Source organism: Primulina tabacum, chromosome 6 (genome assembly GCF_025594145.1).
Source record: "Primulina tabacum isolate GXHZ01 chromosome 6, ASM2559414v2, whole genome shotgun sequence".
In the NCBI taxonomy this organism is placed as follows: domain Eukaryota; kingdom Viridiplantae; phylum Streptophyta; class Magnoliopsida; order Lamiales; family Gesneriaceae; genus Primulina; species Primulina tabacum.
This window is the reverse complement of record NC_134555.1, coordinates 4381752-4394585: the sequence shown is the minus strand read 5'-3', so window position 1 is coordinate 4394585 and position 12834 is coordinate 4381752. Positions and strand designations below refer to the sequence as shown.

The 12834-nt window shown below is 36.1% G+C and overlaps 2 protein-coding genes across 9 annotated transcripts; one reads left to right on the top strand and one right to left on the bottom strand.

Annotated features, from left to right (window-relative positions):
• Positions 1-703: 703 nt before the first annotated feature.
• Positions 704-7084, top strand: LOC142548870 (sterol 3-beta-glucosyltransferase UGT80A2-like). Of its 7 annotated transcripts, none has more exons than XM_075657488.1 (15): positions 704-966; positions 1096-1236; positions 2654-2829; positions 2977-3219; positions 3445-3556; positions 4205-4375; positions 4455-4518; positions 4705-4762; positions 4863-5040; positions 5330-5460; positions 5738-5782; positions 5897-5973; positions 6176-6223; positions 6314-6463; positions 6733-7084. In XM_075657488.1, the coding sequence occupies exons 1-15, from the start codon at positions 957-959 to the stop codon at positions 6734-6736; spliced, it is 1608 nt and encodes a 535-aa protein (XP_075513603.1). In that variant the 5' UTR covers positions 704-956; the 3' UTR covers positions 6737-7084. The 7 variants fall into 7 exon arrangements, with proteins under 7 accessions (XP_075513603.1, XP_075513596.1, XP_075513598.1 ...); XM_075657481.1 differs by having other exon boundaries at positions 705-966; positions 5680-5782; XM_075657483.1 differs by having other exon boundaries at positions 705-1016; positions 5680-5782.
• A 444-nt stretch (positions 7085-7528) lies between these two features.
• On the bottom strand, positions 7529-10504 carry LOC142548871 (putative UDP-arabinopyranose mutase 5). 2 transcript variants are annotated; one of them, XM_075657490.1, is made up of 3 exons: positions 10289-10504; positions 8999-9132; positions 7529-8783 (listed from the first exon to the last, which is right to left on the bottom strand). In XM_075657490.1, exons 1-3 carry the CDS (start codon positions 10400-10402, stop codon positions 7733-7735), a joined length of 1299 nt encoding a protein of 432 aa, XP_075513605.1. In that variant the 5' UTR covers positions 10403-10504; the 3' UTR covers positions 7529-7732. The 2 variants fall into 2 exon arrangements, with proteins under 2 accessions (XP_075513605.1, XP_075513604.1); XM_075657489.1 differs by lacking the exon at positions 10289-10504 and having other exon boundaries at positions 7529-8928; positions 9003-9132.
• Positions 10505-12834: the final 2330 nt, after the last annotated feature.

The following is a 12834-nucleotide window of genomic DNA, read 5'->3' as shown; positions in this document are numbered from 1 at the left end:
ATTAAATATATATAATAATATTAATAATGTATTGTTCCTCAAAGGATGTTGGAATATTATACCCCTATTTTTTGACATCTGATTAAACCAACTCTACAGACCTAAAGTCTATTTCAGTGGCGTAGCCATAGTCCTTGCCACCAGAGCTTTAGCCCAGGTGGTTTTATTTTTTTTAAAAAAATTATATGTAAATTTTTGTATAATTTTGGATAAGTTTGATATTAGTCCGGGTAAATCAATTTAAAATATTAAAGGATTTTAGAGTTTAAAATTCTAGACTGAGTAGTCATATTCCTGGCTCCGCCACTGGTCTATTTGTCCAATCATTCCCTTCCGAACAGCTTGGCTTGCATTCGAGACTTAGATTTATAGAATCGATTATTAATTTTTATTTCTGAAGTTAAAAAAAGAGAGAAAATAAAGATATTATGCAATTAGTTACCACGCAGAACAAAATATTTGATCGGTAGCTTTACGTCTTCATCCTACCATTATTGTGTTTATTTTAGACAACCTGCGATTTTGAATCAGAATTCTTGATTTTGTTCCTTTCATCATAATAATCAAAACGTAATTTTCACATGAATTCGATTCTCTTTTTCAATATTTTTTTTATCGCCTGGTCTAGCTCTGCTGTCGCGTTAGTTTAGACTTTGGCTCGCAAAAATAAATAGCCAGAAACACAAGAGCGAACCACGTTGCATGAGAGTTGGTAATGACAGATGCCCCTGACAACGTGCGCACTTTCCACCTCCGCGTCTTTCACTTTTTCCCTGAAACCAACTAAAAGGATTGACAAACGGAATCAAAATCAAACTTGCTCCATCGAACACCTTAAAATTATTCTCCGTGTTTCGATATTTTGATTTTCTTGAGACCAGAGAGAACACAACTCGATTCTTCTTCTTGTTGGCCCCACCTTTTCCGGTTACTTCCAGAAGAAGCGGCGGGCTTGCATGCATGAATGTAATTTTTAAATCATCTTTGATTCCTGGATTTCTTAGCTTGTAATTAAGGTGTGGAAGGTGAGCCCATCAACCGTTATGGTTGAAAAAATCATTCTTTTCACTTGGGTTTCTTTCTTTGATTCCATAGGTGTAATGGCAGAGTTTCCTGTAGATTTTGTGGTCGAGGTTGAAGGAGAAAATGGTGATGGTAAGGGTAGGGTAGAAGAATCAAGAACTAGTGAGGGCGTAAATGGGATTTCTCATTATGATCCCCGTTCGGGCTCCGCAGGTAATCATCTTCTAGTACTGGTTTAATATCACGAAAATCAACAATTAGGGGACAAAGATTAGACTCTAATGTAATAAAATTAGAAATTGTTGTTATTTTCTTTTGAGCAGGCCCCTACCGGTAACTGGTGCTTCCTCTCTTCGTTGAGAACCATAGGGGTGGTAGTCTTTTGAGTATAGTTTAGAACAGGTTTTCGTATGGCTGGTACACACTATTGAAGCCTAGGGTACAAGCAGGGCCGGTTTACTCCAGTTTTGGGGGAGTAACAAATTTCTACAGTGCTGACACCACAAAATTTTCTTTTTTCAATTTGATCACCGACCTTTTCCTAGTTTACTGGCGTGGCCCCGAGGACATTTCTGATGAATGTGTTTTAGTGTATTTTCAAGAAAACCATTGAATATAACATTGTTCAGGGGGTTCAGCTACCAGGAGTTCAAGTTTCGGTGACAAGTAAATTCCAATAAGATACCGGGATTTGGAGCCCAATCCTCATCATATTTTATGGAATTAAATTAATTTTATTTGAGCTTTTGTTACCCAAAACCGATCAACATATATGTGTACAACTTGGATATTCAGCATGATATTTCACAAATTCTACCTTATACTTATTATTGTCTCAGATCCCATGAGCTCAAAGTGGTTTCTAACCTTCTAGTGCATTAGTCATGTAATGTGTTATATTTGGACAAAGACTGAAAAGCAAGATTGAAGATAATGGGAGCTCCTGATACACCAGCATTTGGGATAATATAGTAGTGAGAGGAGAATACACCTAGAGTCTGATTTACCATTGCACCAAAGAATGAGCTTTCTGGTATTTTAATGTTCACAGGAAATACCAGAAGAGCGTTGGATGGTATAAGAGTCGAGTACACTCATGTTGATGTCGGTAAATTTTATGAGTACTCATAAAACAAATAGATGAGATCAATGTCCTTATGCTGTTAAACTAAATATTGCCACCTTGACAATACGTGCCATCGGACTTTACAAGTTTAAATATCCGTCATGATCAAGAATCCTGATGACTGATAACGACTCTGTAACTTTTGTAATATAATTTGAATAAAAAGGTTTCATACTATCCAAGTTACTGTTGATTTTCAAAATCTATATTTAACACATGCTTAGATTTTTTCACTAGCTGATTAGTCGCTTTAAATAGTGATTAAGACCGGAACATAAAGGGAATTTTCAGTCAATCTATATTTTCCTTATTCTCAATCGTTTAACGCCTAAATTTGTAGAAAATATGGCTCTTTGAATTTCTGGAACCTCTGATGGTTTAATAATCGAGTTATTAAGATACCGTTTTTCATTTTTTCTTTAGAGAGGAAATGCTCTTTTAGTTTCGGATATCAGTTATGTAACTATGTTTTATGCTGCATTAAGCCTGATCTGCACTGCTTAGAATCTGTTGACAGGAACCGTCCTGGAGAGAATTTCAATTTTATGGAGCAGTCACCAGAAGACCTGTCGGATCCTACCTCCAGTCAGGTTACTATGGTTGAGAGGGAAAAAATAAATCACTCTCTCAGTGTGTTGCTAAGAAAGTTTTTAAACGAAAATTTACCTCCGAAGAAGAAGGTTAGCTGCGAGATGACGTGCTTGTGTGCTAGTTTGTTTTCTGAATTAATATTCTTTAGTATTTCCGTGTAATGTTTATTTGGAAAATAATTTTAAAGAACAAAACTCAGCCCCTCTAAGCTAATATGTTTGGCCTGCTTTTGACAGCTTAAACTAGTGAAGCGATTAGCCACCATTCAAGATGATGGAACTGTACAACTTGATGTTGGAGAAAATATTAAACCACAAAGTTCTAATTCTGGTACTGAAGTAATAGATGATGGTGATATTATCAAAGATATTGAGATTACTGAAGATACAGAATTATTGCCTCCACTTCAAATTGTAATGTTAATTGTTGGAACAAGGGGAGACGTACAGCCATTTATAGCCATCGGAAAACGCTTACAAGTAAGATGAGTTTGGTGTTATTTAGCATGTTCCCACATATTCATCCCTTTATCTTTGAATATTCTTTTACCCAATTTTTGCTTTGGTCTTAGGCCATTTTCTCTATTGATTGGAAATAATGTCAAATTTTTGCTTCGATTAATATCTAGGATACTGACATTTGTGAAGGGAATTTGCTGCTACTGCTTGATTCTTGACTAATTCATGCTGGAAACCTTCTGACAGGACGATGGCCACAGGGTGAGGCTAGCCACTCACTCAAATTTTAAAGAATTTGTTATGGCCGCTGGATTGGAATTTTACCCTCTAGGTGGAGACCCAAAAGTACTAGCTGCTTGTGAGTTCTGGATCAAAATTCCCATTTCTCTTGGAACTTTTCAACTTTGTGTGTTCTCCGTTAGTCTTTATTTTTAGAATGAATCATTATGCACGCTTCTTATCTTATAGTAAAAGCCATCAAGTAATGCACTTGATACTGGATGAGTATTTTTGTGCAAATCATGTTGTGATGTATTTGTATAAAATCAGATGGCCAAAAATCATATTTCTACTCATCCCATATTTTCTGATGTGGGGTGTTACAATAATCACTCCCAAGTCTGCAGAATAACATACAATATATGTGCTCTAACACACTGACAAAATTGTTAAAGCATATGGTATTGTACTTGTCAACTTTGTGTACAATGTCATACGAGTAAGTTTTTTAATTCGAAGAACGGTTGTGGCCTTCATGTGCATACTTTTTTGTAGATATGGACATATGTCTCCCACGAAACAAAATTAAAGAGATCGTCGTTTCTGAAGTGTGGAGTGACAAAATCGTTCCCAATTCCACCAAATAGCTTTGATATATGCGCGCTAGTGCAGTGTCAAATTTGTTAAAGCTTATGGTGTTTTTACTTGTCCACATTTGCACACATCATATGAGTTAGTTTTTTAATTCGAGGAATTGCTGAGACCATCATATATATGCTTATTGTAGATATGGTTAAGAACAAAGGATTCTTACCATCTGAACCTTCTGAAATACATCTCCAACGGAGCCAAATTAAAGAGATAATCTTTTCCCTACTTCCTGCGTGTACTAGTCCTGATCCCGATACAAATATCTCATTCAAGGTAGATGCCATAATTGCCAATCCACCTGCATATGGTAAGATATTTATTTTGCTTGAAATATTTTTGAAGCTTTTGCCAGTGATATCATCTTATTGTTTGGACTCCTTGTTCAGGACATACGCATGTCGCCGAGGCACTCAAAGTACCACTGCACATATTTTTTACGATGCCTTGGACGTTAGTGTTACCCTTCATTCCATCGCATTTCTTCCACCATAATAATGTAGTTTGGAGGATATTGCAAGCACTTCCTTGATGCGTATCAATTTGTAATAAAAATATGAAATTAAGATCTAAATTTCCCACATCCCTGTTTACCATGAGATCTTCAAATAAAATTATCTTGAGATGTACAACTTGCAGGCCAACCAGTGAGTTTCCACATCCTCTTTCTCGTGTCAGGCAACCAGTTGGTTATCGAGTGAGTATGCAATAATGTTTATATGCCTGTGGTTTAACTGAAATTTTGGAAAGATGTCATTTTAGAATCTGATTTCTAAGAAGTTGGCTGTCTATCGCAGTTATCATATCAAATTGTTGATGCACTTATCTGGCTGGGAATACGCGACATGATAAATGAATTCAGGAAGAAAAAACTAAAACTAAGGCCCATGACCTATTTGAGTGGTTCCTATAACTCTTCTTCAGCCGTGCCTTATGGATATATTTGGAGTCCCCACCTTGTTCCTAAACCAAAAGGTTAGTTCTTTGGACCTTTGAGTTTGATGGATTAAATTAAGCGACTTAAATTATAGCTACGATCATATTCCAAGTTTCAAGTTTCATGCATGATTTTGTTTTGACTGATGAATATCCTTGTGGATTAATATTTTTTAGACTCAGATATAATTGCTTCTGCATTTTTTGGTTTCTGCTCTCTCCAGTCTTGTAATAAAATGTTTGCAATGCCATGAGAGACACCAAGTCCTTGAATAATGGACTCTCGCATTATGTTAATGTTGCAGCGGATTTTTTTATCTGCCTGCAGATTGGGGATCTAAAATTGATGTAGTGGGATTTTGTTTTTTGGAACTTGCCTCTAGTTACGAACCTCCAGAATCGCTTTTGAAGTGGCTTGAAGATAAAGAGAAGCCTATTTACATTGGTTTTGGAAGTCTTGTAAGTTCCTGGTGTCTTGTAACTTATCAGATTTTTTTTTTACAATGAACAATAATGAGCATCTGCATATCATCATCAAGACATTAACATATGCAATTTTCAACGATTCTCTGATCACATAGAATGATTTGTCAAGATGAGAGAAACAATCAAAACACAGCTTTTGGATCTTTGTAGAATTGATGTTTTTTGTTTCGTTCTGGTTCTGCATCTTTCCAGCCAGTTGAGGAGCCAGAAAAGATGACTGAAATAATTGTTCGAGCTCTTGAAATTACAGGACAACGGGGCATTATCAACAAAGGCTGGGGTGGCCTGGGAGACTGTACGCTTCTTCATGTTTCTGCTATCAACGTTTGTTAATTTATTGGTTGTTGATTTCTTTTGTCAATTTGAATAGACTGAGACATAAAAAATCATCTGTATTTTGTGCATTCAGTGGCAGAGCCAAAGGACTTTGTCTACCTTTTGGAAAACTGTCCCCATGATTGGCTTTTCACAAGATGCGCAGCTGTGGTGAATTCCCTGCTTTTTTATTTGTTCAAATGTACTTATATTCATGTTTTCGTCCACCGTGATCTGGAAATCATCCAGTAGGTCGATTTCATATGTTGTAACTTTTCATAACCCCATTGAAGTTGCACTTTCATTACCATCGGCTGTTCTTGGCTGATGTTTTCGTTCATGAAATTTTGACGTGTCTTTTGTTGCATTTTAGGTACACCATGGAGGTGCTGGAACAACTGCTGCTGGTCTTAAAGCTGCAGTAAGTGGCGACTTATCCTATAAATTATTTCAAAATTTATGGTTTCAAGTAATTTATTGCCGACTTTTTTCCAAATTTGCTGTTTCTTAGTGCCCGACAACTGTGGTTCCTTTCTTTGGAGATCAACCCTTTTGGGGAGCACAGGTGCATGCTCGGGGAGTTGGTCCGGCACCAATTCCTGTCAATGAATTTTCACTCGAGAAATTGGTCGATGCGATCCGGTTCATGCTCGATGCTCAGGTATGAAACATAACTTTTATTCTAAGAATCTAGTCTTGTCTAAGCTGGATTATGAAATATGGATTTAATTCCTCAATTGTTTTCAACTGCATGGCATAGGATTTTCAAAATTACTTCTCGGCTAACTTTCCATCATTATGAAATAGGCTCAGTCTCTCGAGCTTCTGACTTTGGTTAACTCTTGGTGCAGCGCCTCGAGATTGTAATGTAATCAATGAATGGAGTCCACAACTTGAAAATAACTGATTCCTGCATGCTTCATAACGCAGGTGAAACAAGAAGCAGTAAAATTGGCCAAGTCTATGGAAACCGAGGACGGGGTTACAGGGGCAGTGCAAGCTTTCTACAGGCATTTCCCAGTGAGTAGCCTTAAAAAATCAGAGCCTGAAAAGCCACGTCCTTCTTCTGGTGTGTTTTCCATAAAACGCTGCTTTGGTTGTTGGAGATTTTAACCTTAAAGCTGCTTCCATCGTTTTCATGCAAGTTTTGAAGTATTTGCGTCTACATTAGAGAAAAGAAACAACTGTAGTAGTCACAAAATATACAAGTTGCTAGTTCATATGTTTGATGTGTAACGAAATAATTTACATAACACTATCTGATTTTTGAATTTCAAAGTCATGAAGGCTATTTTTCTGAAAAAATATTAAACCTGTGAAGAAAAGGAAGGATACATGTGCCAATCTACCAACTAGAGGACATCCATTTGATTTTGGTCTGCTGTTGTTTAAACATAATGTAAGCAAGACTTCCGATTCCTGAAGATTTAATTCTGAGTGCATTTGTACGGGAAACTTCCTCATCAAAAGTATTTTTTTTAATGAAAAAATAAATTGGTGTTCAGTTGGAGAATCGTTTATTTAGAAAGGGATAAGTCTACTAAATCAAGAAGTTAGAACATAAGATTTTCACAAACAAGTCACAATTGAAATGGCAAAAACTTTAAACTCATGAAATTTCCAAATAAATAATGGATTTCTGAAATCCTCAAGAAATCTTCTATCTCGACCAAGGCTTAAAGAGTGAAAGCAGATCAAAAGGTTAAACGAACAACACGAAAGCCGATGCACTTCAAATTCTATAAAATTGGCATTTGAAACTTGAAACTCCATAAGATTAAATGTCACATAATGCTTTGTCGAGAAATCAAATAAAGAAAGGAAAACTTTAAAGTATTTAATGAGTTAGTAAACACCTCGCATGAAACAGAGGTTTCAAAGACAAATAAGAAAAAAATATGCATCAACACCAACCAGTGGTGTCTTGAACCTATTGAGTTTGCACTCTACTGGGTCCGCGCACTCGTGTCCAAATCTTGATCCACTCGACCATAGTATCAGCAGCACGAGCAAATACTGGATTAACTGGTCCCAGTTTTTCTTTTACAAATGCAGCAATCTCAGTTACACAATCTTCCGCTGTAACGGCCTCTTGGGACAATCTTACTGATTGAAAGAACGGAACCACATCTTCCATCAGCTTAACTCCATCCCACTCTTTTCTCAAACTTTCGATAGCATCGCCTCGTTCTTTTCTCCACACGTAGGGAAGCCCACTTTTCACGCCGAGGCTCAAGTGATCACAAACTAACTTAACACACATCCCACTCCATATATCTTCCACCGTTTCCCACCTCAGCTTTCCTTCCTTCGCCAACCGAAAAGCTGGAAGCATAGCCGGTCCCAGCAACTGACTATTGATACCTATGTTGATTCCACTAACGGGCATCATGGTTCTTGATGGTACGGTGAGAACTGCATCGACATACCTCAAGTTTCTCAGATCTGGCTTGAGGACTTGAGTGGGAGCATCATAGTCTGCTAGATTGAGCCACAATCCACAAGAAAGGCCGCAGTCCACCCCATTTCTTAAGCTAAAGGGGTAGCCTCGAACAAAATCAGTTCCCTCACGGAAAGGGTCATAGAGAGTGTTGAAGAAAAATGGAGTAGCAGGGGCTGCAAGGTTAGTAATATGCTGGGAGACAGCATCAATTATATACCCATTGCTATCTCTAGCAGGGATACAATCATCATCAATACAGATTACATAACTTTTACGAGACATAAGATAGCCAAAATACCGACAAGAGTATCCAGAAAAAGAAATTGCACTTGATGAAGAGCCCACAACACGATCTATATCGGGCTTTGTATAGAGATCCATGTTAAATCCATCTGGAATTTTAAGGTCCTCTTTGAGTTCAGGATCTTTGACAATTATAAGGTGGAAGCGGGAGAAAATTGGTCTCCACTCTTCCATGAACGATGTAAGATCTGGCTGAAGGGCACCTACCACAATATCCACCTCTTCGTCTCTAATGCTAATCTGAGACATTATTTCAAATTCTAACCAAGAGAAATCCGAATGAGAGGAGATTTGTCTTCCTAATAAGGGCTAGTGTCTAGCTTGCACTTATTGCCGCACAGTGACTCGATGCCGACGGTATCAAAATTTGTCAGAGCACCCTGACATGAATTTGAAAGTCACAAAGGAGATCAAGTTAAAACTCAGAAAGAACAATAATTGCAAGATGACTTACGGGTAGGAAGAACGGGGACAAGATTATGTTGAATATTAAAAGCATCAATGACAGAAAGGATTTCTTCTTTGCCAGTTGCCGCAAACAACTTCAGTATCCTCTCATTCAGTTTCCCAGCTTTCAGTGTTCTCTAACAATCAAAGAAGTTTGCGCATGAATGTGCATAGAATATAATAGCAAATAAGCAACAATGAGGATAAGTTATTTCAGCCATCAAACCATAGCAACAGGGATCAGAAAAAAAAAAATCTGCTTCCTTCGATCTTTTGCTTTTTTAAAAGTCAAATTTCTTCTACAATGAGGCTATAGTACAACTGATCACTGATGACTTAAAAAGTTTGCACGTGTGTGACAAGACGAGCAAAAACAAAGTTCAAAGGAAGTTGAGGAGAATTAAATACACGAGATGATTATCATTCAATCAATAGAACTAAACAAAGAGATGAAAAACTCAGCATGTACCAAGTGACAAAACCAGATATCCAACAAGCAAGGCAAATCGAATAAGCTTGTGCTTGGATTGATTGATCTTAACTTATTTGGATCCACAAAATTCAAGTGAATTTCAAATCAAATATATATCAAGTTGAGAAATTTCAACAGCACTTATGCTAATTCATTCCTCAAATCCTTTCCCAAATCAAATAAATAAATTCAAGCGCAACCTAAGATTATCCACAATCAGCATAAACTGAAGTAATAACATTATTCCTCCATTAATCTGACAATTTCAATGCTCGAAAAAAGCCACTAATTCTAAAGGAAATAGTTTTTTTGAAAATTCTTTAGAATCGACAAACACTCTAAAAGTCTAAATCATGAGATGAATCAAAATCAGGAACCTCCTCAGCGATAAACCAATGAAACTTGAATAACTGGTGAATGAAACTTGAATAACTGGTTCATCAACAACCACTGTAGCAAACACTTCAGTACAGACATACATAATATAGATATGGGCAGACCAACGGGGCACTCATAAAATTTAAGTCTGAACAGTGATCCGTAAATTCACACAACTTGGTCCGATAACAGTGCGATGATCCGCCAAGAATCGAATCTCTTATCAAAATCATAGAGAAAAAAATGACCACTATAGTAAAAGGCTAAAAGCCCTAAAATCCAGAAGACCAGCGGATCACATCAATACACAAGCCAATCGCAAAAACCAAGACAAACCCGTTTCATACAGTCCAAAGGGCAGGGAAAAGTTTAAACAAGAAACAATCTTGCACACAAATACAACCAACAAAAGAGAAAATGAGACGGAGTTTAAGGATTCATACCAGGAAGAGCTCAAGAAGAATGTGATGAGGCAGAAAAGAGATATCAGATATATGGGCGAAGTTGTTAAGTGCAGAGTCAATGGTCAGTGAGAGAAGTGTGGGCGGAGTTCTCATTCATGAATCGTTCTTTCCACTTGTTGCTTCTTGTCTCCGATCATCATTCATTGCTGGACATTATATTATTGTACATTGGTCGTTATCTGCTCAAAGCCTGTTTGGTCCAAGAAGTTCATTTTTTAAAAAGAAAACTCTTTTCCTATTTTATTACAAAATTTCATTTTAAAAATTTATGGTTTTTTTTTACTTTTATTTTAATTCTTTTTAAAATTTCACTTTTTAATATTTATTCAAACGTCAAAACCGCTTCTATATTTTTAATATCAATAATTTAAAAAAACTGAACTTATAAAAACTATTTTTTAAGTTACAAATTTTATATTCAAATTCATTCTTCACAATGTTCTCGATTAGGGATGACAACAAGAAAGGATGTAGGCGAGTTTTGTCATCCTCGTTTCCACTTCTTTCGAGTTCGGAGAATTCTCAAATCCAAACTCGCATGAATCAAATCTTCATCTTTATCCTCGTTTCAAAAATAGTAATAAAAGAGGGCAAGGACGGGTTTGAAAAATGTTTGAACCTTCATCGAACATGAACTTATTATTATTATTACTAATAATAATAATAATAATAATATCAGGATATGTTTGATGATGAAAATAATATACTCGTACTCGTCCCAAGCTATTTCGGGTATTCAAAAAATTTCTGAACATGAACCTAAATTAGTCCCCAAACCTGTCATATTTCGGGTTTTTCAGATTCTACTTATAAAAAAATTATCATCCTTAATGAGATCACATTTCTACAATTAAGAAAATGAAATTTACCAATCTAATAGATCACATTTAACAATACTAAAGGCAAAGGAAGAGCTAGAAATTTTGTAACTATTACTCTTTTATGTTTCCAAAAAAATAAATAAAATAGTAATTTTTCGAAAAACAAAAAATAAATGTGGGGACCCGGACGCTAATCATCTTCTTAATCATCTTTGGGGTTTAATTATCAATTAAGATAAACAGGGTCTAAAAATTTTTCTTTTTAAAATGTAAGTGCGGAACGTAATGGAATTTAACTAATATACATCTCAGTATAAAAGTACAATAAAGTACAATAATTATTCAAACTAGTCTAAGGTTCAATTACTAAATTTCAAGTACTAAACCAAGTCTACATCCAAGTCCGTGATCACCACTCTAATCTCGATCTCTCATCATCTTCTTGACCCTGATCATGCCCCACCTGTTGTCATGCACACATACAAAACAAGACAACAGCCGGATAACTCCGGTGAGATATAAATATCCCAGTATAAACAATGTATACATGCAATCATATAAAACATATATAAAAGCATAAACAAACATCAAAACATGTATCTAGTCTGACTACATGAATCAATGACTTGTTATCTAATCTTATATTATTTCTAATCTAGGGATCCCGATCTAATTAGACTTTGGTATGCTGTATCGAATGTCTACAATAGACGTAGATCTACATCTAAGCTCATCGATACACCGTAAGTCTAGAGTCTTAGCAGTTCTGACAAATACTTAGACTTGGGCATGCTATATCGAATGTCTACAATAGAAGTCGATCTACATCTAAGCTCATCGATATACCACAAGTCTAGGGTCTTAGCAGTTCTGTCCAAGACTTGGCGGTTCTGCCCTAGCTAGGCTGATCTGTCCTAGACTCAAATTCTGGCTTTGCTATTATTCAATAGGCTAAACATATCAATCTGATAATCTGCAAATATCAATGCAATAAAATAAAGTATGTGATTTTGGGAAACTCAAGTCAAACCTAACTCGAGTTGTGCAATCCCGAATCCACATTTATTTATACCTTTGTCTTCCCGGTCTGACGAAGACGAAGTCTTGTATTCTGATCTATCCATACCCAATATGGCAATGACAATCGTATAATTACAATATCAGTATATAACTCAATTCAAAACATGTTCTGATCAATACTCAAATCAGTAGATATATCTGATCCATATCTGAACAAGGTACAATCTAATTCATATCAATGATATCATGATACAATCGAAATCATTACTGAATCTGATCAATTTAAATCAACTAATGTTTCGACGGCATAATGATACAGTCTCGATAACCCCGTCAATCTCAACATCACAGAGATACTACCAGAATTCATAATCAGTACCAATACAATTCCTAATCTCTATATCGGTACACTTAAGATCAGTAATAACTCAATTCTGATATCAAATCTCAATCAATTAAACTCTGAAAATCATAACAATTCCATAATCAATCTGTTTCTTAATCTGACTTCGATTCTATGATGTCTAATATGTCAAGAACACCATATTTGAATCATATTCGATTCTGACAACATCATAATTTCAAGACATGACAAAACGTAACAAAACTTACGTCCAGTTGAAGTCTGCGTCGATAGGAACACAGTACCGAAGTCGGATTCACAATCGGACGAACGGATCGAAA